At 40.0% G+C, this 25014-nt stretch overlaps 2 protein-coding genes across 3 annotated transcripts in view; one reads left to right on the forward strand and one right to left on the reverse strand.

Moving 5' to 3' along the window:
* Nucleotides 1-16186, reverse strand: part of fn1a (fibronectin 1a) — a 31182-nt gene extending 14996 nt beyond the window's left edge. Inside the window, exons 1-18 of the mRNA XM_061053770.1 lie at nt 15887-16186; nt 14887-15012; nt 14604-14741; nt 14148-14279; nt 13776-13913; nt 12743-12901; nt 12057-12254; nt 11760-11942; nt 10796-10972; nt 6628-6783; nt 6224-6352; nt 5829-5972; nt 2924-3045; nt 2588-2756; nt 2005-2190; nt 1768-1896; nt 1462-1551; nt 1141-1335 (exon numbers count right to left, since the gene is read on the reverse strand). Of these exons, the coding sequence (XP_060909753.1) occupies nt 1141-1335; nt 1462-1551; nt 1768-1896; nt 2005-2190; nt 2588-2756; nt 2924-3045; nt 5829-5972; nt 6224-6352; nt 6628-6783; nt 10796-10972; nt 11760-11942; nt 12057-12254; nt 12743-12901; nt 13776-13913; nt 14148-14279; nt 14604-14741; nt 14887-15012; nt 15887-16016 (2701 nt within the window). The 5' untranslated portion in view covers nt 16017-16186. The remainder of the gene's footprint in view (nt 1-1140; nt 1336-1461; nt 1552-1767; nt 1897-2004; nt 2191-2587; nt 2757-2923; nt 3046-5828; nt 5973-6223; nt 6353-6627; nt 6784-10795; nt 10973-11759; nt 11943-12056; nt 12255-12742; nt 12902-13775; nt 13914-14147; nt 14280-14603; nt 14742-14886; nt 15013-15886) is intronic.
* wnt10a (wingless-type MMTV integration site family, member 10a) overlaps nt 1-25014 on the forward strand; it is a 200087-nt gene that overhangs the window by 137679 nt on the left and 37394 nt on the right. The window lies entirely within an intron of this gene.

The following is a 25014-nucleotide window of genomic DNA, read 5'->3' on the forward strand; positions in this document are numbered from 1 at the left end:
TCAACTAGGTCATGGATCTTTATTCCATTATGATGTACCAACAATCAGTCTTCCCACATTTTGTCTGACTGGCCCAAGAGCGTGTGCGTCCTGGCAGACTGGGATGTTTTACATAACTCCAGCTGAGCAGAATAAGACCTTAACAGCTGTGAACTCAGTGACTTCACTTTTCGGAAAACTCCTCGATTCTAGTATTCAGAATTGGAAACTTCTTCATAAATTATTAAATAAGCCTCATGATACTTTGCAGGTTGATTCTGGAGGGTCAAAAGCGAAATTCATGTGAGCGTAAAGCCAAGCATGTGAGACAAAGGATCCAATGATATAAGTTCAGGATCTTAATCTCCAAGGATGCAGATTGTTGGTCTGCTATGACTAAAATGCAAGCAATTCTTCCAATGAAACACATTTCATCTCTGTGATGTCAAATGTTTAAACTACACAGGACCAAAGCAATTGCTTAAGCAAACGTAAGCCTCCTTTGTAGCTTTACAGTGATGCTCCAGAGGCTGCAGGAGCACGGGGACAAAGGTTTGAGCTAAGCATACATGAGAGTTAGAGCGAACTTTAAAAAGCAACCAATGCAAGCAGGCCAGAGACTATGCCGATGAATATCTTATTGTCTTGGTCTTTCCCTTCAACATGTAAATGGCTGAAATGTACACCTGACTTTAATCAGACTTTTCCTGCCAGGCCCCACGTCAAATTTCCAAAGTGAATTTGTGGTGAGCCAATGTGAGAATGCAGCAGATAAGAGTCAGAAAAAAATCCCTGTGGGTGAGCACGAGGGGATGGTGATGTTTGAATCACATGGTTTGTGCATGTAACAAAGCAGCTTTATATTCTTTCCTTCTCTCCAGAATTTGATTTTCCATATTTCCATTGATACTTTGGATAAATCCAATTACACTTTAACTTTTTGTTATATTTGCAAAAATGATCGTTATCGCCCCGAACACTGCTTCACACGGCATCCTGGATATCTTGTAAATAAACAAGGCAGCGTCCTTTTCTGCCTCCTTAGAGAACCCCCCACCCACATCGCGTCAAACAGGTAAACTTCATGATGTGAGGGACAAGTGTGAAGGATGAGTGCATGTGTGAAAACAGCTAAAAGGAATGCACATCTCAGTCTTTTACCTGGCAGCGCATCTCCAGCTGTGTTGACCTGTACAAAGACGGGCTCACTCTCCAGGCTATCCTCCACAGCATAGATACTGATGTTGTACAGCTTCCCCGGTCGGAGGTCACTCAGAGTCACAGATGTTGCCGTGTCAGGGAGAGTCAGCTCCGTGCTTTCGCCCTCGATTGAAGGTGTGTAGACGACGCGATAACCTGTACGTAGGAAAAAGACCAGTTCATCGTGTGAAGGTAAAAGTGGCAGATTATTTGGTCGAAACAGAAACTCCCTGCAGATATAGTTCAAAGATTTTGACTGTACACAAGAATGCCAGCGCATACCTGTGATGGGAGCAAGTGGTTTATCCCAGCTTATCACAATGGAGGTTTCTCCCACTTCCTCCACTTCATGCTCAACAGGAGCATCAGGAGCTGTGCAGGAAATGAAATGAAGGACAATTACAACCAATACTTAATCATTTGAGTTGAAGTTCCTGGCACATGGTCATGAAGCTGCTGACAGGTCTGGGATGGCAAAGACTATTTCAGTCTAGCAGCAGAAATGTTGTAGGTGAAATGAGAAAGAATTGCATAGAAGACAAACTGGGAATACATTTAATAAAAGACAGTGTGTGTGTTTGGACGTACCAGTTGTTTGTGAAGTAGTAAGAATGAGGTTGTCTTCTCCATCATCTGTAACCTCGTAGACATTGACAGTGTATTTCCTCCCAGGTAGAAGTTCATTTATGTTCACTGAGGTAGTTGTACGGGGCAGGTCTGATAATAAAAATAAAAAAAAAACATATTGTAGAAATAAAGTCTCCACATGCTATTATTTTAAAGCAGTTAAATATCCATTTCTGTTGTATGTATATCTGTGTTTACCGAGCACCATGGGCTGTCCAGTGGCATGTCCCTGCTCACTGAGCTCATACTCTACTCTGAAACCAGAAACTGTGTCGGAGGCAGAGACCCAGGAGATGACGAAGCTGCTGGAGGTAATTTCCGTCACCGACTCTGAGATGTCAACCACAGGAGGAAGCTGGGTGGTCTCGCCCTGTGATGTAGCCACTGGAGGAGAAAGAGAGATTTGAAAAGAAGAGAGTTAGCTACTTGTGGCATCTGAAATTAAAACTGGCTCGGACAGATCAAAAAAAGAGCTCAGAGAGGAGTCTCAGGCTTGAATTTTCAGAACTAAATGAGAGAAACAGAGTCATTTTTTTATGGATGCGTCAAGTGTCATTTTATGATCTCTGTCTTTAAAGCCATCATCCATAATTTAGATCTGGCCACCAGAGAGAGTGGGATAGGTTTAGACAAAAAACAATTAGCAAAAAAAAGACACCAAGAGGCTGAGATAATCTATCACAGAAAAAAAGAAGCAAAATAACCTGGTCAATGTCAAAACGGTAAGTAAGTGATGCAGCAACTCAGCCAGCCCTTTGATCTGTCAACTCTCACAACTCACATGATCCGTATGTGGTGGTAAAGTCAAAGCGTGTGATCTCTCTGCGTCCAAACCGCAGCACGCTAATCAGCTGACCCTCGTAGGTGATACCCGGCTTCAGACCTGAGATGGTGTAGGAGTTTAGATGACCAGGAATCAACACCTCCCTCCACGGGTTTTGAGTGTTTTTCTGTAAAATGTGATGGGACAGCGTTAGGAAAAGAGAAACGCATGGCTAATTAAATAAACCTTAAGCATGTAAAACACAAGTTAAATAAAGGCTGTGTCATCGTCAGTTTCAGGAAAGAGACCAGCGAGAAGAAGCACCCTGTTCGAGAGCTGTTCAACAAAACTCACCACTTTCCACTTGAGGATGTACTGTGTAATGTGAGCCGACTGTGGGGCGTTCCACTGGATAGGGTGGGAGTTGGGTTGGTTTCCAGATTCTGTTATTAATACCTGAACTGGGCGGTTACCACCTGAGGGGGGCAACACAGACAGAGGGGGGGATTAGAGATTCAGAAATGTAGACAAAACAGACTAGAACAGGAGTTCTGAAGAGATCAAATCAGCATGGTCACAGATTTTTGAAGAGGCACTTTCAGTATTCATCATATTAAATGTATAAAATATATCTTTTTTTGAAAAGACAGAATCTGGCACAATAACAGGGCTCATGCAATATCAGAGATTTCAACATCCTGTTACTTATTACAAACTGGATTTGAGTAAATATCAGTGGATGTACAGCCATATTCTCCCTGAACAGAACACTGGAAAAGTGAGGAAAAACTAGCACATCTCTGTGAGATTCCCACCCAGACTCTAGCAGCTGAGGGGGAGAAACTGTTTCTCTGCTTTGTGCACACTCTTTAACCCTATGTCCTCAGGGTTTCTGTTCTCTTGGATAAAAAAAAAAAGGTGCATGCAGAGGCAACTGTCTGAAAAAAAAAAGATGAGTAAGGTGTTTAATGAATCTAATTTTAACAAACATAATCCTTCTTTTAATTGTCCATCCATTACCACATCTGACATTTGACAAAACACTGGGTAAACTTGTGTTCTGTACTGCAGAAGGTTGTGTTACACAGTAAGGGGTATCAACTTCTCAGAAGGGGGGGAGGGGGGTAATAGATTAAGCAGATAAGTACATAAAAAAAGGAGGAAACCTCTTAAGTTAAAAGTGTAGTCTCGCAAGCGGTTTTGGGAAATAAAAAAAGGGGGTATCGAGTCATGTTTAATGTAAACAGGAGTCATGTGTTGAGCAGACCCTCTGACATAAGCTGCGCTGATAGAAACCGGTAGCTTCTATAAAGAACTGAGGTTTTCTAACCGCTTTTCCAAATAGCAGACCTGTAATCAAAGTTTCTGAGCAAGTGGCTCGGTTAACCAGAAGTTGCTTGCAGATACACAAACCTCAAAAACAATCTGGGACCAATTACTGCCTATTACAGACCCACAGGCCAATGGCGAGGGTAAAGGTTACACAGATTCAGATGTGGGACGCACAGAGAAACAGATGCACACTTGCAGTGGATGCTTTTCATGTTCATTCTGCCAGCATCACGTGCATACATACTTGTAACATACAGGCGCACAAGCGTGCACACAAACAACCACTTTTACCGCGCGCATATAGACACAACATTCATGCTTGACACCGACAGATGCACACGGTGGGGTTGTGATAAGAACCACAGTAAAGGGAAGTGTTGTTGAGAGTCATCCTAGAAATACAAAGAGCCCCAAGAGATTAAATAACGCACCAGATGGAGAGATAAACACAGCATAAACACATTTTCTTTAGAAGATCTTATCAATGTCGTCGCTAAATCTGAGACTTAACTGGGGTTTTCCATTTTTACCTTTTATGGTCTTCTAACCAGTGAGCCAATTGACTTAGAGTCTGGGTTTGCTCCTCGCTGCCCTTAAATCTTAGCATGGCGTATTTTGCCTCTGCATAGACACACACACACACACACACACACACACACACACACGGAGCAAGTTCACAGCTGGTTGCTATTATGGCCACTTACGGCAGAATAGTGCCCTACATTTTGTATCTCCTGTCAACCTGCTTCATAAAAAGCAAAGAAGTTACAGCTCAAATGTTCCCTTATGCGTCACGAGCCTGAAGTTTTGTTGCACAGTGGACTCCCTTGAAGCTTCACAGGCAAATGTATGCATGCTGAGGAAAATTTTTACAACTTAGGTTCCTCTAAAGAGCTAAATACAGCTTATATGTCTATCAGAGTATGCAATATTATTATCACCAAAAGCAAGTCAAGCTGAGGAAGAAAAAGGGATTGTTTCCAGCTCAAGAGAAGGAATGTGACTGGGTTGCAAAACATGACAGAGCGCTAAAAAAAAATACACAAATAATCTGTGACGGGGATAAGATGCATGACGACTTCAGAAGTCAAACCAAATTGTAAGAAACATTACCGTAAAAAGTTTGCTTGCATTAAGACTATTTTTCCAAGGTTAAAAAAAAACCAAACATCATTCCTCTGTATTCTGTTCAATGTGGCATGATCCTGGAGAAGAGCTAACGAAGCCAAAATGTAAACACTGACATGTGTTTACATTTAATTTAAAACTCTTTCCTAAATCTAAAATCCTTTAATGAAAAAACGTTCCTCCTAAGGCTTTACGGTTTATGTTTGGTAGGTGTGTGTGTTAGGGAGTCTAAACACACACACACACACACACACACACCTGCACTGTGGTGTTTTGTGCAGCTGTGGCAACAACACCGGGGATGTACCACATGCTAACAAGAACAAAGGCTCAAAGTGGGGGGTGAATCTGTAAAACAGGAAATCACACCCCCTCCCATTTCTGCCTGTTTTCACATCAAAGTCAAGGGTCTCATTTTCTGGTGACCTAAACAAACATTTTGCTCCACTTAACATTTTGTCCGTTTGGTCTCCTTTCCTCAAACAGTTTTCATATCGACACCAACTTGGCTATCCCAGTTTAAGACACGACGCTTGAACAACCCACTGTATTGGATATCAATGTGATATAATACAGTTTGAGACATTTTACAGAAATCATCACTAGAGAGTAATGTCAGATTTGGCCAACCCAGTAAATGATAAATGGATAACTTTAAACTCAACTTCTGTAAACACACTTGTGTCAAATAGAATATAAAAGTCCATCAAGATCCAAATTTCAATGTGTAATACAGCCAAATCTTGTATCTATACAAATTAACATCAGCTCATTATTCAACCTTAATGTAACATCTTACCGGGGTAGGACTGCTGAGGCTCACAGCTGAGTTCTCCAACGCCGTTACCATAGCAATAGCACTTGTACATAATTCCATGGATGACTTTATCCCAAGACTCTCCGATCTGATAGAAAGCTCTTGTCTCCGGCTCCTGGCACTGATCTGAGGGCAGAGACACATAAAAACAAATAATGCAGCAGGAACCACTGACAAGAGTTTGGAGCAAGAACAAATAGTGCTCCACTGATATATTATATGGGTCTAGCAGTGGTATTGACAAATTAGCACTAGTGTAGCAGGAGTTCAGGAGTTTAAATTTTACTTTTTTTAAATGTAAGGTGAAACTGACAGAACGGCAGTCACGCAAAATGACAACACATCACAGACGCACACATGTAACAAGTTCAACTCACCAATAGCGTCACACTTCCAGCGGCCACGCCCTTGTCCAAAGCAGGTACAGTTCATCATGTAGCCTTCATTGTGTTGTTTGGTGAAGGTTTGGTTCACCTCGTAGGTCAGATTGTCCACAATACACTGATCTGTCAATTCAACATTAGACATATAATATCAAGACATTGGTATGTGTGCATGTGAAAGTGTGTAATGCAGGTGCACCATAAAGTGCAGGTGTGCAGGTTCTCTGTTAATCTTTTGGCAGTTGAGTGAAGAGGTGAAAGGTCACATGTCATATAATCAGTCACAGACCTCTAATGTTACCCACTAATTATAACCCTACACATACTTCCATGCCTCTCAATCACATGTTCTTCCTCTGTGTAACCTCAGTGTGTTTTCCTGTTACACACAAACACACCTTTAATCTGGGAGTAAGCCGCACAGCTCCACTCTCCTCGGCCATTGCCCACACAGGTGCATCTCATCATGTGGCCCAGAACATCGTGACGCTTGTCCCACTGGTCTCCCACGCGGTACATCACCCCTTCAGTGCTGGTACACACTTCTTCCTGGGCTAGAACACACAACACATAAAATGTTAAAAAACGACATCCTAATTTGGTGGGATATTGGTTAATTCTTACTTCAAGAATGTATTTTTGGTTTTAATGTTCATTAAGAAAAGGGTTGGACAAAAATTGTCTGTATTTCCTTAATAACAAGGACAAGGACCTATTGGTTCTGAGATAAAAACAGACTCAAATACATAAAAGATAAAAGACCCCCCTCAGAGATCAGTAACTATAACTGGCAATTACAACCCAAGGCTGGAAGTGACACAACTATCAGAAAACACCTTTTTTCCAAAATTAAAAGCCAAAAACAGCTGCTTCTCAACCTTGTGTGTGTTAAGGACTGTGTGTGTTCACCATATGTTCTCAAGCAATTAAAACAGTAAGTTGTTTCTATCAGGAAAGATTCAACAGGGCAGCATTAGAGTGGATGCAGTCCTCTGTGGTTGTGTGTGAGAGGAGAAACAACATTTCAGTAAGTTCTCTTTATTGGACCAGGTATCTTCTCTGCATGCCTGTTATAAAAACTATGACTGACATTGCTTCAGCTGCCACACCTAAGAGTGGAGGCATGAAGTGGAGGCAAGTGGAGATAAGAAATTATCTGCTGTATTGGAAGCCGGCCAAAATTTTGCTACGGCATGCAGAAACTGAACCAGGGTCAGGACATCTGGTTCCTGGAAGTAAAAACGCTTGGACTGGGTTTGCTTTGCACAATGCTGTACCTGAGGCAAAAAAACAAGGCCTTGACATTTTTTAAACACATAATGAAATAGATTTGTAGACATAGACTGTATAAAACATGGACATAGTCTTAGTGACATCAACCATTACTATCTGAATCTGACTTTAAAGCCTGTCAGTGGTGGTTGCCACATTGGAAATGCTGTGTCAAACTAACTTTTGGTCAACCAAGTAACAGACAAAGAGCTGAAATTGAGGCGGGCCTTCAGCCTCCTGATGAACAGCTGCAACACTCCCACCCGTCAGTCAGGTCAGCCTCATCACTTAATATAAATAACTCTAACCCGTGATAAAGAAATTAGCTGTTCACACCATTTTAGAACGGGTGTATAGGCGGGCTTTTGCAGCCAGCCTCAACTGGACCATAAGGAATTGCAGTTTGCACTTCCTCATTGGTGTAAAATACCACCAGAGATTGCTGCTTGCATGTAAAGATGAAATACCCAATGGCTCGGACTGGGGCTTAAACATATTCTCTGCCCAGAGAACTGCAAAAGAATTATAGTGTTAACAATACATTTGCCCTTTTTCATGACTCACTGATGATTATCATTTTTTCAATACAATTATATAAAAAAGTTGTTATTCTTTTTTTTAACAATGCATATAAATCTGGATAGCTTTTAAAAAATTGCTAGGATTTCTCTAAAGTCTTCATTGTGATATAAAAGTGTTCACCTCACTTCAGCTCAAGGTTAAGAGTTAAACCACTGCAATTACATGTTCATATTGATTTGTTTGTTAAAGTCGTGCGGTGCTTCTTGTGTGCCCAGAATGGTTTCCCTTAAAAAAAATCATTGGAGGCTGAGTCCAGGTGAGCTTTCAACACATTCTTTCCATTTGTCTATAGCTGGAGTGTGACTTGCTGCTTTTTATGATTTGAAATCGGTCTATTCTAGACACAAGGACATTCTTCAGCCTTTTTTTAATATCTTCCAATAATGAAGGCTGTTTAAATCGGTTTGTCCTCAACTCAACCATTCTTAAAAACAAACAAGCAATTAAGAAATGTAACTCTTTAAAACCAGTCATTGTTATCTTCAGATAATGTTGCCACTGGTTTAATGACTCTGAAATAGGCCATTAAAGGTAAAAAGCATAGATCTTTTACAAATGTATTTAAGTGGAATTTCAGTGTTATTTCAGTGGAAAGGGAAAATTCAACCCTGATTCTGAGGAGGTTTGTTAAGGTGGAGATAAACAATCCGGATCCAATAATTGTACTGGTGCAGTTGGCAATACGAAGGTGTACCCTGACTGGCTATCTGGAGATGTTTGAGCTACCATCTATAACACACAGACAAGCCTATCTAGCAATCTTTCCAGAGGATGGTTACAGGTGTAGGAGAAGGGGCTCCAGAAGACTACTGATGTTTTAATTACCATCATTAACATGTCAAGTACCATGTTTGTTTTGACAATCCCTGTGAAGTCATTAATGTTAATATCTAAGAACCCCTGCTGCTTTGACTGCTGGATGGAGTTTACCACTGTCTAAAGGCCTCTGTTCTTTCCCTCTTGAAATCTTTACAAGGCGTTTTTTAACAACAGGGTGTCGGCCCAAATGTTGGCCTCTGGACTGTTGCAGGCATTTAAAGCAATTCTGAAGAAAAGTATAGCTTTTTAAAAAGTAAGCATACCTATTACCCATCCTTCGCAATGAACAAGTGAAGTTTATGATAAAAAGGACACATTACTGTTCAACAGATCTTCTACATGTGTATGAACTCTAATCATCTGCAGACAGTGAAATCCCTTGACTTCAGAGTGGAGTTAAACAAGCTTCAAAAGGTCTGAACTCCTATCTGCCATCCACATTGCAAAAAAAACAAAACAAAAGATAAATTCAAGATGAGATTAAATAAATCCAGCGCTCCAGTTCTCTTGGAATTCAAAGACTACTTTGTGTCAGATGAGTCTTGTACAAGTATCAAATGGGTGCCATCCACATTTTACAGCCTGCTGCCAAACACAATTTTCCACTCACTTTCTGTCTACTTTGAAGTCTACTACTCTACCTAGAGACAGCAGTGAGAGTGAATTCTGGTTTACACTAGGGATAACCTTCTCTGCGATTTGTGGATATCGTTCAATGATGTCACTAAACTTAGATGTAAGTAGGGTCTTGGTATAACTTCAGCATTCATTTTCCGTCAGGATGAACAGCACTAGCTTTGATCCTCATCTTCAATACCAAAGAAGCACATTTGTTCCAACAGCTTGCCTTTCTTTGTATTAAGTGGGTTTGACACCTGAACATTGTTTTGTTTGAGCAGCTGTTTCTAAATAACATCACTAGACATCTACGCTCATCAACTCTGATTTCCAAAGGGGATTCTTCAGAGTTTTATAGTTTCCTCTTTGCATCTAACAGCATTGGTGTCATCATTACCATTTCATTACTTCTACGCTGCCATTAAGGCGGTGTCAATGACCCCCTGGTGTTTCACTGGCTTCAGCCTCTTTTGTTTCCCATGGAGACCTAATTGACACCTAAACAACACAACAACATGTTCCTTCCAAGCCAACAGTGTGAATAGGATTATGTTATAGATAGAAGGTGTTGGAGCGGTTAATTAGATTTTGTCTGCGCTATTAGCCCTGACTTCTTTTAAACATCACGCTGATAATAGCTTTTATGCATATTTAACAAGGTGACCCAGAGTTCTGTTTTTACAAAGTGTTACTCCTTCATTTAGACTGGGTGGAGAGATCTTACCTAGGGCAGGGTGGGACATTGTAATTGATGATGCTAATCATGTTATGGCCCCTGTGGCTAGCAAACTACTGAGCTGATCCACAGGTCCACTTTGCAAGGTTTTCCAAAGAAATATAGTTACGTTAAAACATGCTTTTGTGACATTTAGACCAATTCAAATTGTCTGTTGTTTTTTTAATTGACATGAATTGTTTATACTTGCTTTGTTAACACTAAGGAAAAGCATTTAAGAGAAATTGTTTGTCACATTCGAGTTTGCACATTGTGTAGAAATGTAACATTCTCGGAAACAAATGCATTAAAACTGTCAGAAATAGTTTTAAAAGTTTCCTATGATTTCCCTAAAGTTGACATTTGAAAAAAGTTTTTTTTAAAAGCTTGAGCCAAAGCAGTTTTCACCAACATGGCAGTTTGAATTATAATTTCAAAGCGTAGGCTTAAACCATTTTATTTTAAATGACATCATCTCCAGGCCAAAACTTACAAGTCACCTGGCCCCTTTTTCTCAATTAACACACATACTTACATAAAATAAACACAAACAGACTTACCAGCCATGGGACAGAACCCAAAACGGTGTTCTCCATCATAGTTTATTGTGGTGCCACACCACTTCATGCCGTCTCTACGTCCATCAGCAGTACAGTCGGTGTAGTTTCGACCATTGTAGAGGAAGGGGAACTGGCACAAAGCACCGTTAGAATTGCCACCACGTGTTGCCACAATTACTGTAAAAATGAAACGGTAACATTAGAAATTTAGATATACACATCCAAATTAAATATGTATGTTCATAACATACATGTATAGTATTTAACAATATGAGTTTATACCAAGCACAAACACAAGCTTTGAATATGAATATGATAGCCTACTGATTGTTGAGCTATCTGTTAGCTTGTTAATACTAATTTTTCTGTTTAGTCAGAAAACAAAGCTAGTTTTTGGTCAACATTTGTAGTAGTTCAAAAATACATTTATAACCCACTTAAATATCGGAACATAGGCCTCATAGCCTACTGTTGACAACTAGGACAAGCTAGTTCACAGTCCTGGAAAAAAAAGTTTCTAATTCACAGTTTAAAGGAATTACCATTTAGTCTCATGTATCTTGCTTTAAACGTATTAACAGGGATATTTCACTGCTTTTCACCTTTGTTTAATCTCTAATAACGTCGCTTGAGAGGTTAGCTGTGTAGATGCTAGCTAGCTGTAAAGCTTAGCTGGATTGTATTCCTTAGTTAAAGACTTAACACTGTTAGTATTTCTGAGATGAAAAATAACAGTCCACTTTCAATCTCCATCTTTCAATAAATAAATACAAATAGTAAACTTATATAAGACTAAACCAGAACTTGTTGAGCATATTTACCTGTCAAAGACCAACAACAGGTGAGTCCATTTTTTCCTTCTGATTCATTGTTTTATACATAAAACAACATTAGACCCTTTCTATACCTTGCCTATTTCACTTTAAATTCCCAGCCTTTAATAGTTCTTGGAACATCAGCTCACCATTCTTCTCTGTACAGAAGGAATATTTCTGGTCCGTCTCAAAGTCTGAGGAGGTGGCGCACCAGAGCTGTCCGTCAGCGCGTCCATCTGAGGTACAGGAGTGGTAGGTTTTCCCCTTGTGGACGAAGGGAATTACACAGGGCTGACCACCAGAGGTGCCACCATACACTGGAGCTGGTCCATCTGTTTGAAGACAGGAACACACACAGATATAGTAAATATAACTTTAAATACAGGTATTATCAAAAGCTCAGCACCGCAAGCAATAGCATCCCTGTGTTATAAGTTGTTCCTCACCCCACTGTACACAGCTGACTCCATTGCCAAGACAGGTACAGAGCATCTGCTTGGTGCCCTGGTTCTTTATCCAGCGCTGACCAATGAAATAGGTCAGTCCTGTATCTGTCCGGCAGGGACCCTCCTGGGGAAAGTCAGGCACAGTGGCAGGCTGGTAGACTGCAGGCTGGATGTTAGTGATCACTCGAGAACCACTGCCTGAAATGCACCATAGGATTCAGTTTAGGGGCAGCACGAGTATCAAAAAGCCACATAAGAACAAATTAAATATTTCTTACAACTGCTGTAACTATAAATGGATAATTTGATTGTAAAAGAAGAATACAATTCTGTTTTAATTAGAAAATACAACATGCAACTTTTTTTTTTCCACTGTCCTAGTGCAACAAGGAGCAAATGTTTTTTTCTCACACTCAATAATCACTCTAACCTACTTTAAGCAAATTTCTCCAACCGATTTTCCCATGATTCATCTTTACCTCTTCATTACCCAACGGCCCCTCTCTCCTTCACATGAGATCATGATCATGTGTTACAAGAGACATCTTTCTCACTTCAACACTTGAACACTTGGCACTTCTTATCTCCCCCCACCTCACTGCATCTGTCTCTGGTATACATTTCTCTCTCCTCACAGAGAGCAGGAAAGAAGGGGGAGGAGAGTAAGGGGTATTATCATTTCTCACCCAGGCCAGTGGTGTGAAGAGAGCCATGTCTCTCACACTTCCACTCCCCTCGGCCGTTCCCTGTGCACAGACACTGGAGCATGTTTCCTTGGGCGTCTGTCTTGGTCCAGGTATCTCCAATGCGATAGGAGGATAGAGTATCCTGATCATTGCAGCGATCTAAAAGACAGAAATGTGAGAAATCAAATTTCATGTAGGCATTAACTTAGTTTAAGATGACTGAGAAATAGTCTCACATTATAAATAATGGCACTTAATGACCTATATGTGAATTAGACCAGTAATGAGGGATGATTCGCTCATTTTTGATACCCTACACATGATTGAATCGGAGTCACCACTAAAAATCTTGCAGAAGTTTATAACTTGAGCATCCTTAACAAATTAACTACGACACCTATTGCCCACTGGGCCTGCCAAAAATCAACAAAATAAAAGTTTGTCACAGTTGTTTTGTTGGGCAGAATTCAAGTGCAGATGTTTGCAGTGACTCTGTGGGGAACGATTCCTCCTGGGCACCAGCTGTTTTCATGTTTGTACTTTTTACCGCCTTTGTCGATAACTTGTTGAACACATGCATGATTACAATTTACTGATGAACGATCACTTTAAAAATGTCCAAGGCCACCCGAAGTCTCGTATGCAACAACAAGCCAACATTGACTGACATTAATTTAGATCTGTTACATCAGTCAGCTTCATTAAGGATGGAAGTAATGGATCTAATTGGAAACACAAATTGTAAACACTTCCTGCTCAAGACTGTTCAAATGCTCTGACAAATCACAGACTACATTTTGCATCAAGTTCTTTGAGTAAGTCTAGCGAGTGCATATATTCATAATGACGTAGCTTGTTACAAAAAAACAGAATTTCAGCAGGAACTGTAAGTTGATTTTCTGGTTGTGGGACCCTTAATGACCCAGATTTCTCCATCTGATTTTGAAAAAGTAGAGTGACATAGAGGGAGCAATAACAAATGGGAAGCTGACAGTTTGGCTCAAAGAGGAGAAAAAAAAGTGGAATGTCTTACTTCTGGAGGTGCATGTGATGCGTCCACTTCCCTCTCCCATACAGGTGCAGTCAATCATCATCCATCCCTGGTATGGCTTCTCATAAGTCTCTCCAACAACATATGATGTTCCCACAGAGTTGTCATAGCAACGCTCAGCTGGAGAAAACAAACATTTATCGAGTGCTTAATACATAACATGTTTGAACATATCAAACATTGTTCGAAAAAAAAAAATCAAATTATATTCATTAATTTACTGACTGTGTAGCACAGATGACAATCCATTAATAACCACCACACGTTTACTGGCACTCAATTTAGAAATTCAGCCAGTTCTCCAATCAGGTAAGTACAGTCATCCGTTAGTCAGAGGCTAACTGAGTGACTCACCGACAGGTTTGCAGGTCCACTCTCCCTTTCCATTACCCAGACAGACACACTCCAGCATGTAGCCTCCAGTCTCGTGGGGTCTCTTCCAGGTGTCACCTATCTTATATGAAGCCCCACCCTCATGACAGCGATCTGAGACAGACAGAAGGGGAAAAAAAGGATTTTAGAGACAGATTAATGTGCATTTAAGGGTTTGCACAGAAAGGAAAAGAAAAACACACCCAGACATTCTCCCATTATCCAACCACCCCAGATAACTGCTAACAGCTGCACAGCACCAGTTGCTAATCAGCTGTGGAGAATATTGAGATTAAGCAGTTTACTGGCATCGGTCTGGGAAACCAGAATATACACAGAAACACATTAGCTAGGATGTGTGGTCTGGCGTCAGAACAGTTAACGGCAGCAGAGTAGCTCCTTGTAGAACAGAAACTCCAATAGAAAAAAATAACTTACTGGCAATGGTGCAGCTGATCTTGCCCTTCCCAGACCCGATACAGGTACAGTCCCAGATCATGCCGTCCTTGGGTCGCTCATAGGTTTCTCCCACAGTGTAGTACTGCTCGTTGACTTTATCAAAGCATCTTTCCTCTGCTGCAGGGAGAAGAGAATGGAAAAGATCTGTGTTACGAGTGTTTTAATACAAAAAGGCATGGATTGGGATGTCCTGATGTTGAAAAAGATGCACAGTATGTGATTTGTGGATGTAAAGATCCAAGATCAAAACACACAAACATACCTTCAGGTTTGCTTTTACACTTTATGCCAGCAACTCCATGGCAGGTACAGATCAATGTGCTGCCCAAATATGGCCGTTCCCACTGGTCATTAATACCATAGAATTGATCGTTCTCTATACAACCATCTGACAGGAGAGAAAATACAGACGTAGTGAGACTTTTTTTTTTACAAGCTAGAAAAAGGCAACCCCTCAATTTACTTCTGCATCAAAACACATACAGTGCAGGGAAAAAGTGAGCGAGGAAAAAAAAACACACCCTACCCGCACACACCAACAAACACTGTACCTGCTTACCCTGTCCTTTTTTTCATTGTGGAAAAAAAGTGCAACTACTGGAAAATGGTCAAGCCCTGACCATTACAAAACAAATAGGCTTGTGTTATTGATTTAAAGGAAAAAAAAAAAAGGTTTTATACCAAAGTAAGCAAACCCTACATTTGAATAAACGTTGTATTGTGGGAAAAGACTTCACCCATGTCTGTGAAATTGACCCTGGATGTGTTAACTTCACTTCAAAGGCCCCCCAAGACTGAGTAATAAATCAGCTGCACAGACTGGAGTGCACTTCTACACCTTATTCTCCCCCCCCCCCTACCAGGCACGCTCTTTGTTCACATCCCATGACTTCACATGCCACAAGCATCTTTTTTTTTTTACTCTTTTCAAGTTTAAAATTGACACCAAGTGTTTTCATTAATTTGATTTGCTCTTAAGCTTTGATCTGTTGCCTTCACACGCAGATTTATATATAAGGGCCACACCAAGCCTGGAGGATAAGATTAAGGAACAATAAAAAAAAAAAGGGACATTACTGAACAAAAAAGTTTCTAACTTTTGTTGATCTTTTCTTGCAAGAAAGTTTTGCTTTCTAAAAACCAAACATTTTCACAAATGACATTAGGTGAGCCCTTTTTGGCCCCTACCCTAACCATGTTTCACTACACTTAGTCAATTTAGTGATCAAACACTCGTGGGAACAACTTTAAAAAAAACGTACCCTGAGAGACTGAGGAGACGTGATGCTGCTGCGCTTGTCGCCGATTTCTGTGCGACTCTTTGGGCATGCAGTTCACCGCGCTCCCGATACAGAGCGCAACCAGCACTCTGGCTATGGTGCTGCCGGACATTCTGTTGAATGAGAACGACTCCTTTTTTTTTTTTTGCAGAATGCGGTCACAGGTGCTCCTTGTGCAAAGTATATTTCACTGGGGACGGAGAGAAGTTGGTTCCAGTGCAGACTCTGATTGTGTTCCTCGCTCCAACTTTCCCTGTTCAGTCCGCCCCTCTCCGGTCTGCGGCCCCAGTGTGCAGGTTAGCAGTCTGGGGGAGTGATTTATCTGGGCATGGCTTTGCTTCAGCCGGAGGAGGGAGGTGCCAACAAAAAGAGCGACAACCCACGCTGCGCGTAGAAGAAGTGAGGCACACCAACCTTTTTACGATTCAGAGATGATTACGCAAATTTCGGCTCGTAAACTCTTCTTCCCTCTTCTTTTTTTAAACTATGAGCGAAGGCAGACAGAGGTTTCCAAAGATGCCTGGGTTGTCTCCATGCAACGCCGAGGTAAACAGACTTTAAAATATATGATTCCAAGACAATCACCCATTAGCAGATTGCTTACCCCATCCTGTCTAAAATGGTAAGACCCTGACCACAGCCCACCCGCTTACTGTAAAGGTTTAAGGTTAATGGTCTTTTTGGTCTAAGAGCCACAGCCCTTTCTCATCAAAATCCTTGAAGTTGTATTTATTGAGGAAATAAAGATTACCAGATTACCAAACATTCTTTAATGTGATTTTTGCCTGAGTCACTTGAATGACTCAGATTGTGCCTGAAGAATGCCATGCATGCTTTCATTTTTATTCCATTTCGATTTTACTCCAACTTCATTTTGCCCAAATTCACTCCAACCATAAAACTCTACTTTTCATCGAGAAATATTGCATAGAATGTTGCCACCCTGCTGAAGGACGTTGATGCGATGCAGTGTATTGGCCCATAAGTTTTATACAACCCTGGGAGACATCTGCTGGAATTAGGTCAATGGCGTCAGTGTCTGGAAAGTCTCCAGTAGCCCAGAGTTTCAATGTCTGGAAAGTGTTTATATGTCCAGGAGTTTTATTGAACTGATACATCGGTGATACTAAAGCTAACTTTGGAAATGTGAAAGTTTTTTTTTTTTTTTTACTTCTTTCTTCTCTGCACTGTAGCTAATTTTAATTTAATTAATAATTTATGTCCTTGGCTGGCTATTTCTAAGTTATTTCAAGATTAGGTCTTAAAAAACACAATAGTAGGGTTCTTTATCTATCAGTGTAGTTGATCTTTTCTGTTGGTGACTTACTTTAGAAGATGCCCTTTTTGGTTATCACTGAAAATTACAAGTTTAGGCTGAGTTTTTGAAATGATTTCTTGTGAGTTTGGAACCTTTTGTTTCTCTTAATTTCTTAATTTAGATTTTCTCTTTAAGATGTTGAGAATAGTGATAACTTTTGAAATGAAATTTGTGTGTAGAGGGGAAAACACAATTTTCTTTCCCCTCTCCATGAGTGCTAACTTCCTGCAATGTAGTCATGTCTAGACAGCTTTGAAGGTGAAACACTCAGTCATGGTGGGTCCTTAGATTTCTTTACAATTATAGATACAGTTGTCCTGGCAGAGACATGTTATCAATGGACGCATCAGCCAAGTTTAAGTGCAGATGCCTGCCCTAATGATGATTCAGACACTTACTGATGATTCATGCATACTTTGTTTGCTGTATTCCTTTTGGTTTATGTTAAAAAAGATATGAGATTACATACAGTTTGTTGATTAATGCTATTGAGTTTGAAGAAAATCAAGTCCTGCAGAGAAATTAGATTCAGTTCATACTAGTTTGTAAACTGATGTCATATAATGGCTAAACAGTACAGAAGAGTCTTAAAGCTGTCCTTATGATTACATGTGTTTCTATCATTAAAGAAATGAAGAATTAAAGACAATATGACGGATAGACGAGCAAGAGGTTGTCTATATGGAATTGAATATCTCAGAGCTGCGTTGATAACATAAAGTTGTTGTAACTGTGGTTCTATGAATCCTGGATGACCGCCAAAGCGTCCAGTCACTCAGAATACTTGAGCCTTCGCATGAAGATTCTGCAGAAACAGATCCTCTGATGACACTTGAAAATATAAACAGACCAAGGGTCATCAGTTGTCACAGGTGTATTTGTTGATAGCTCCTCCACCTGTGCATGTGCAAAACAGTGTCATTCAGTCCTTAAAGCAGGACGGATATAATAGAACTGCATAGTTAAGAAGGATAAACAAAGAAAATCTTAACTCGAATTCCTTTGAGATGACAAGATCTACACAGACTTTCTAAAACTTGATAGGTGGTTGCATTCAGCTGTGGCTCAGTTGGTAGAGTCAGTTGTCTCTCAACCAGAAGGTCAGGGGTTCGATCCCCAGATCCTGCAGCCACATGTGCAATGTGTCTTTGGGCAAGACACTTACCCCCAATTTGCTTCCGCTACTTCGCCGGGGTCGTATTCACATAGCACCCTCTGCCATCAGTGCCATTGGGTGTGAGTTCTGAACTGATAGTGTAAAAGCTCTTTGAGTAGTCAGAGACTAGAAAAGCTCTAAACAAGCTCAACCGTTCTTAAGAAAACTGCTTCAGAGTCATCCGTCCATGACAAATGTGAAAAACAGAACAATGGGTGTTACTTTTCTCTTCTGAAATGTCACATGCGCAACTGTTACGACAATGGAACCGCTTCATCATCAGTTAATGCTAAATCAAGGCAAAACATTCAGCCTCTCTTATGCCATACTGTATGTGTCAGGAAATCTGCAGTCTGGACACATTTTCAAGACACTGGATGGATGTTGACAGAATTTGAAAGGACGTTTTTTAATCGCACCAAAGCATAGTCAATCAACCTTTATTATAGCCCCAATTCCTAACAAATGTTATCTCAAGACACTTTACTGAAAGAGCAGGTCTACTCTGTTGCAATCCATCCCATACATGGGAGTCTGTAAACTGCCATGTGGACAGACTATTATCCTCAATAGAAACATGGGAAACTAGAGATCTCAAGACAAAACGTCTTCAGCATGAAGGTCTGAGTCATTTTATTTAAAAGAATGTACACACAGGTCATTCTGACTGAAGCCTTTGGGGTTATTGTTAGAGAAATCTTGCCAGCTCTAGAAGTGAAGAGACAAGCCTTCTAAACAGTGCAGCTGCACATGTGTTTTTACTTACAGAGATTCGCTGTCAATGCAATCTCATTGTCTATCTAGTATCTGCACATACACAACTACTCTTTCTGTGATGGTTATCCTCACCTCTCGGTCTTTCTTTCTTTCCCTCTTTCTATCCAACCCTTTAGACCTTTGGAGTTCACTGATCTATATAAGGAGATGTTTGTCGGATGGGGGGGATGTCACGTAAAGGTGAAGAGGTGGATAGGTCATGTAATTTACTGCACTCAGTGATTTTACACATTGGATGTGCTGATCTATGGAGGCTTGTACAATAACGTGTTTCAGTGTTGACTTGAGTCTTCACAGAAAATTGCAAAGCTTCTACCGCAGAGGGACTATCTTCTTTAGGCCTGACAGCAGAGGAGGGGAAATCAATATGTCATTGCTTCATACTGTAATAATGACATAATCACATTCTTATCAATCTTGGATGATTATATTACATTAAACCATAGAAATCCACTGCACGAAAATCGACTAAAGGCGCCACCCAAAAGGCTGAAAGTTCCCCCCATGTGTGATTGATTCTTTTAGTCTTTGATCCTTTCATCTTCAAGAATTTAAAGCTTTGACCTCTCTGTCCATGAACATGGTAAAGCTTCTTCTTTGTCAAAAAAAAGTTCATCATGTGTTGACCACAGTTGTGTATCTCATTAACATCCTTACATGACTTCACCAAACTGAGCTCATTCCCCCTGTGGTAACCATGTCTAATTTATTTCTGCTATACTGCAATGGTGGGTTGAAGCCAGACATCCCCTGTTTAGAGCCATTATCTGGTTATTGTGCAAGCTAACTGGCCTGTTGTGGCTTCACATGCAGATCGACAATTCATTCTTGGTTTCATGGTAAGTCTGGTTTTAAGTGGTAGCTTGCCATTAAAAGCAAATCATGCAGGATGGTCACAGTGACAGTTAGGAGCCATCATTTCCAGTATACAGCTTGGTTACATTGTTCACAGACACATTAGTTTCCTTGAGCTTGAAAAAGATGGTCACAGACACAAAAAACAACTGTACCCAGCTCATACCGTGAAGGGCCTTATGCAGAGGATTTAAAATGATTTAAAAGCTTCTATAAGGTATGATGTCATATGAAATAATGGAAAAACATTTGTCTTCTGTTACGTTTTGCCTGAACATTTGCCTGAACTGTATCATATTATACAAGACTCATTCATACTTGTTTTGAATGTTTGGAAAGATAAGGAACTTTCGGGGAAAAAGAGAAACTCAAGAGAGAGATCAGGGGGAGTACAAAGAGAAATCAAACGAGAAAAAGAAAGAACAACAGCGTAGAAACCTCTTGAGGCGCTTTCCGATTTGAGTTCAAGGCTCTGGGAGGTATGAATAATACTGATTAACAGGGACAAACAACGCTGAAAGGATGAGAGTCAATGGAAAGTTGTGAAATATTGGGCAGAGCTAGTGAAGTTTTTTTTTTTTTTTGCTGACATGTGGAAATCACACTGTAACTGTCTGATTACATTACACAACACATTCACAATGATCATCATGAGAAAGAGGACAAGGGTGAGGAGAGAGAGAGGTCACAGCTGCAACGTCTCTCTACAGCTGCTGCACTGTTTCATCCAACTCTCTCTCCCGAAACCCTGTTACTGCTAACAATCTTTACATCCGTCATGGTCTTACCCTCTGACTCACAGTGGATTAGCACAATGAAGTTATTTCCATTAAATAGTTGGCCAGTCCTCATATAATACATATTTGTTTCATTAAGACTTGCTCTTCTAGCTATTTTCCATCCTTTTTGCATCTTTAATGTGTCTCCATGTTAAATGATCACTTTTCTTTATCGTTATCGTGTACCTGTTCCTCTAACTACAGACACATTTCAGGTGTTGCATATTTTTAGGCTACTACAAGTAGCCTAATTAGGGTTAGGGGTTAGGGTTTAGGGTTAATGTCAACATTGTAATGGTTTGACAAGAGGGCCACATCCAAAAGGCTCCTGTGAATGCATGGAGAATCAAAATCCATTTCCTCCTCCAAATTTGAATCGCAGTATCCTTTATTCAACTGTTTATGATCTTTTCAAACAACTGGAACAGTCTTCCAGTTTTAAAGTGAAAGAAACTCATATTACAAAAAATAAGTCTTTGGATGTCAGTGGCCACGATGAAAAGATGGCATTAATTTAATCTTAAATAAACTGAAATGCATGTTTAAACAACCATCAAGAGTCTACATCTATGACAGCAGTAAAGCTGTACTTGCACATTCATGCCTGAGCAATGAGCATGTTAACATTTGTTAATTATTATAAACACAAAGCCCAGCCAAGGCTGATAGAAGTGCATCTGTATTTTAACCAGTATTGGACCAGTATATATAAATACATATCTGTACATTGGAGTCCATGAAATGGGACAAAATGATTGTTGAAATATGTTATAGTAATACAACTGACAACCTAATGGCATAATGGGTGTAAATATCCGCCTTAAACTGGCAATCTGTAAACCCCAATTTGTGTCACTGTGAAGGTAAAGCTAAAGTCATTTAAGAGCTGTTGAGAGATCACAGTCAGAACTCATTTTTCAATGTATTGCATCAAGTAAATGTTAACTTCTTTGTGAAGGATGGACTTGCATTTCAAAAATGTACTCTTGTATTGTTTTACAGTTGTCTATACGTTTTGAAGTAAGCATACGCTATCACAAAACTTCCCCTGGTTCACCCTCCAGATTAGATTTACCACATTCTTTGTAGTTAAAAAGACAGCTCCCTGGTGGTAAAAGTGGTGATAGCAAACTTTAAGAGTTGTTTAGAAACCCGCTGAGTGTGAGATCATTTTTGTTTCTGTAACGCAATTGGGGGGTCTAATGATGAGTTCTCTAAAGACCATTTGGAAGAAGGAACAGAGGGGTACAGTACCTGTATGTTTAAATCCACACACATCACCCAAAATGTTTTCGTTAAGTTAAATTCTCTGTAAACTTTTCTTCTGCTTCCCTCCCCCCCTTGCTTCTTCTCTTCTTCCTCCTTCTCCTTAAGCCCCTCTTTCCTCCAGGGAGATGAGGTCACGGTGTGAGGAAAGATGGAGTGATTAAGAGTTTAAACTCAACACTTTTCTGAGCTGGATTACTTCTGGATATCTTAGAAAACGCCACAGTATTTATCACTGTGCAGACCTGGTTTGAAATGTAGCATAAATCCCTGAGCAACTTATAGGCAAAGTTATTGTCCTGCTGTCCTTCATCTATGCAGAAGCTACTTGTGCAGCTACTAATCATTTGTCACAGATACAGGAGTTTTTATGGAGGCTGTCTTGAATGTTTAAAAGTTACTGTTTCCATGGATGTTGGTTACTTTTACCTCTGTCCAAGCAAACATGTTAAAAAGATGGTAAATAACAATGTTTCAGTGTAGGTTTCACCCCCTGGAGACGGAGATGTCGGCTCCCACTGTGTGACCTTACCCGCAATAATTTGCTTTGGAGACAAGCAGGAAAATCACCAAGAGCCCAAGAGAGCGTGAGAACAACACGGCCCCTGACCACCTCCACAACCATTAGCTACAGTACACCACAGATATGAGTGATTCAGATTCCCATCCATTGAATTGTTACGGATGCACGTGGAACTTTCAAGTGTGTCATGTACACCTCACAGACCACTTCCACTGTTATTGTCGTAGGAAGGAGGACGTCTTTTTATTTGTTTTAACCATGGAAATTTTGAATCTTAGAATTTTTATGTTGATGTCTGTTAAATGTTCTAATACTTTGTGTACTGATGCTAAATGACTGTATCCTGCTGCTATGTTGTTTTTTGTATGCTGAAAAACATTGAATATAGCAGACTGTTTTGCACATGTGTGTAGATTGTAACTATTAATGCACGAAGCCTGAGTGACGTCACAAAATTTGGATCACTGTTTTGACGTGTCAGTTTTACCATTTTCTATCTTGTAGCATGATATGAAAATAGTTAAATGGCATTGAATACATCTCTACATTTATATATTGGCTGGGGGTTTTCCGGTATCGACTTATCAAACATGTCATACCCTACTTTTTCAACAGCTGAGCTCCAAACAGGAGCTTAATTTACCTCCATAACATCATACTATATTGAACCAATAATTGAAAGTTTCATCTGAGACCAAAAACTCATCATGGAAAGTGTCATTGAGGTACTAGAAGAAGGTTCATTTCTCAACAAGAATACAGATGATTTCAAATCAAGAACTGCATAAACTTCATGAATACCTTAAATGTCATAAACAGGGGAAATTCCATGCTTCATTGGCTAAATATGAATTGGCTTTTTTAATCGGCAAACAAAATGTCGGCATTGTTTTTTTCAAAACCTGTGCTTTATCAAATATGTGCCTCGATTGCGGCTCAAGATGCTCATTCTTCAACCTCAAGTAAGCTTAGACTTTTGCTCCTTTTTCATTACTTGTTCATCTTGATGTTTTCTGTCACTATTAGTATTTTTACAAAAATAGATTCAAATAAAGTCTTAACTTATCAGAAATAACTGTTGGATCCTTGTATTTATTCAAGATATTTCATTGGAGGTACTTAGACATCTTTTTGAAGAAAAACCAAAGAAACACAGCATGTGACTGAATCAGTATTTTTCTGATGAAAAGATATAGGCTACATCCTGCTTATCAATAGCGGCCTTCCACATTTCTAAAATATTCAAGACCTCAGACCCGTACTAAATAATGTATGGTACAAGCAGAGTAAAAATAATAAAAAAAATACAACCAAAAGTGGATACACATGTATTTCAGTGATTCAATTAGAAAGCTTTTTAAAGATACACAAAGCCCACTAACCAAAGTAGCACTGGCATTTCTGTTAACGTCATAGAATAATACACAGATGGAAGCTGAATTTAATTGAAAGCTCAACCATAGACTAAGCAGCTCGGCTCTGAAAGCAAACAGTCAGCGGGTGCAAAATGTGAGTGTTTGATTATATTTAGTGTTACTTACTGCAGGCTAAACAGACGGAGCAGAAAAGTAGGTTCAATTTGCTTTTTCAGGGATTATGAATGCTTCCTGTAACAATGTCTCTCTTCTCTACATTAGCTCAAACCCCACTGTTCTCCATACTCACTACCTCTCAGTGTATAATCTTACATGGACACCTCATTAAACCATCCTAACCCTTTGAGTCAGAGATATACTTGCTGTTTAACCTTGCCTTTGCGAACTCAAACTTTATAGTATCTCTACTTGACTATGCGCTTCATGTGTTACTGGAGGATACCTAGAGGGAACACCAGGGAGCTCAGGCAGTATACAACAAATGTGGGGGATGTGAACAACAAACATGGCGTCACTTGGGGCAGTTACTATAATGTTAATTCTGAGATTAGAGCTAACATAATATAGAAATCAATATTGACATCAGATAAGCTAATGCTGACCAATGGTCCCATTTGTTCCCGCTGTTTTCGGTTTAAAGCAATTGGTGCACTTTGGCGCCAACCTAAGGTCTCTGAGTTCGACTGTTGTCGAACAAACAGTGCTGTTATGCTTCCCCCATTAATGGCCCTAACTAAGTGCATTTGTTAACAAGCAGAGAAGAGGTGTTATGAGAAGCCAAAGACACAAGGTACAGGGATATTACCAGATTTGGCACAAATATGACTCTGCAAGTGTCTACAGCCCGTTTGAGACAACCTTTGGCGTAAGATAGATTTAGTTATTTATTTTTTATAACTTAGGTGATATGACTTTCTGCACCCGGCAACCTGCTAAAGCTGCTAAACATGAGACAAGCATGACGCCAGATAACAATATGTCGCAATCTATTATGAATACTATATCTGCAGGGATGTACACTCACTCATATCAATCATACCATAAAATTGTTTTGGCAGCA

The sequence above is a fragment of the Labrus mixtus genome, chromosome 13 (genome assembly GCF_963584025.1).
Source record: "Labrus mixtus chromosome 13, fLabMix1.1, whole genome shotgun sequence".
In the NCBI taxonomy this organism is placed as follows: Eukaryota; Metazoa; Chordata; class Actinopteri; order Labriformes; family Labridae; genus Labrus; species Labrus mixtus.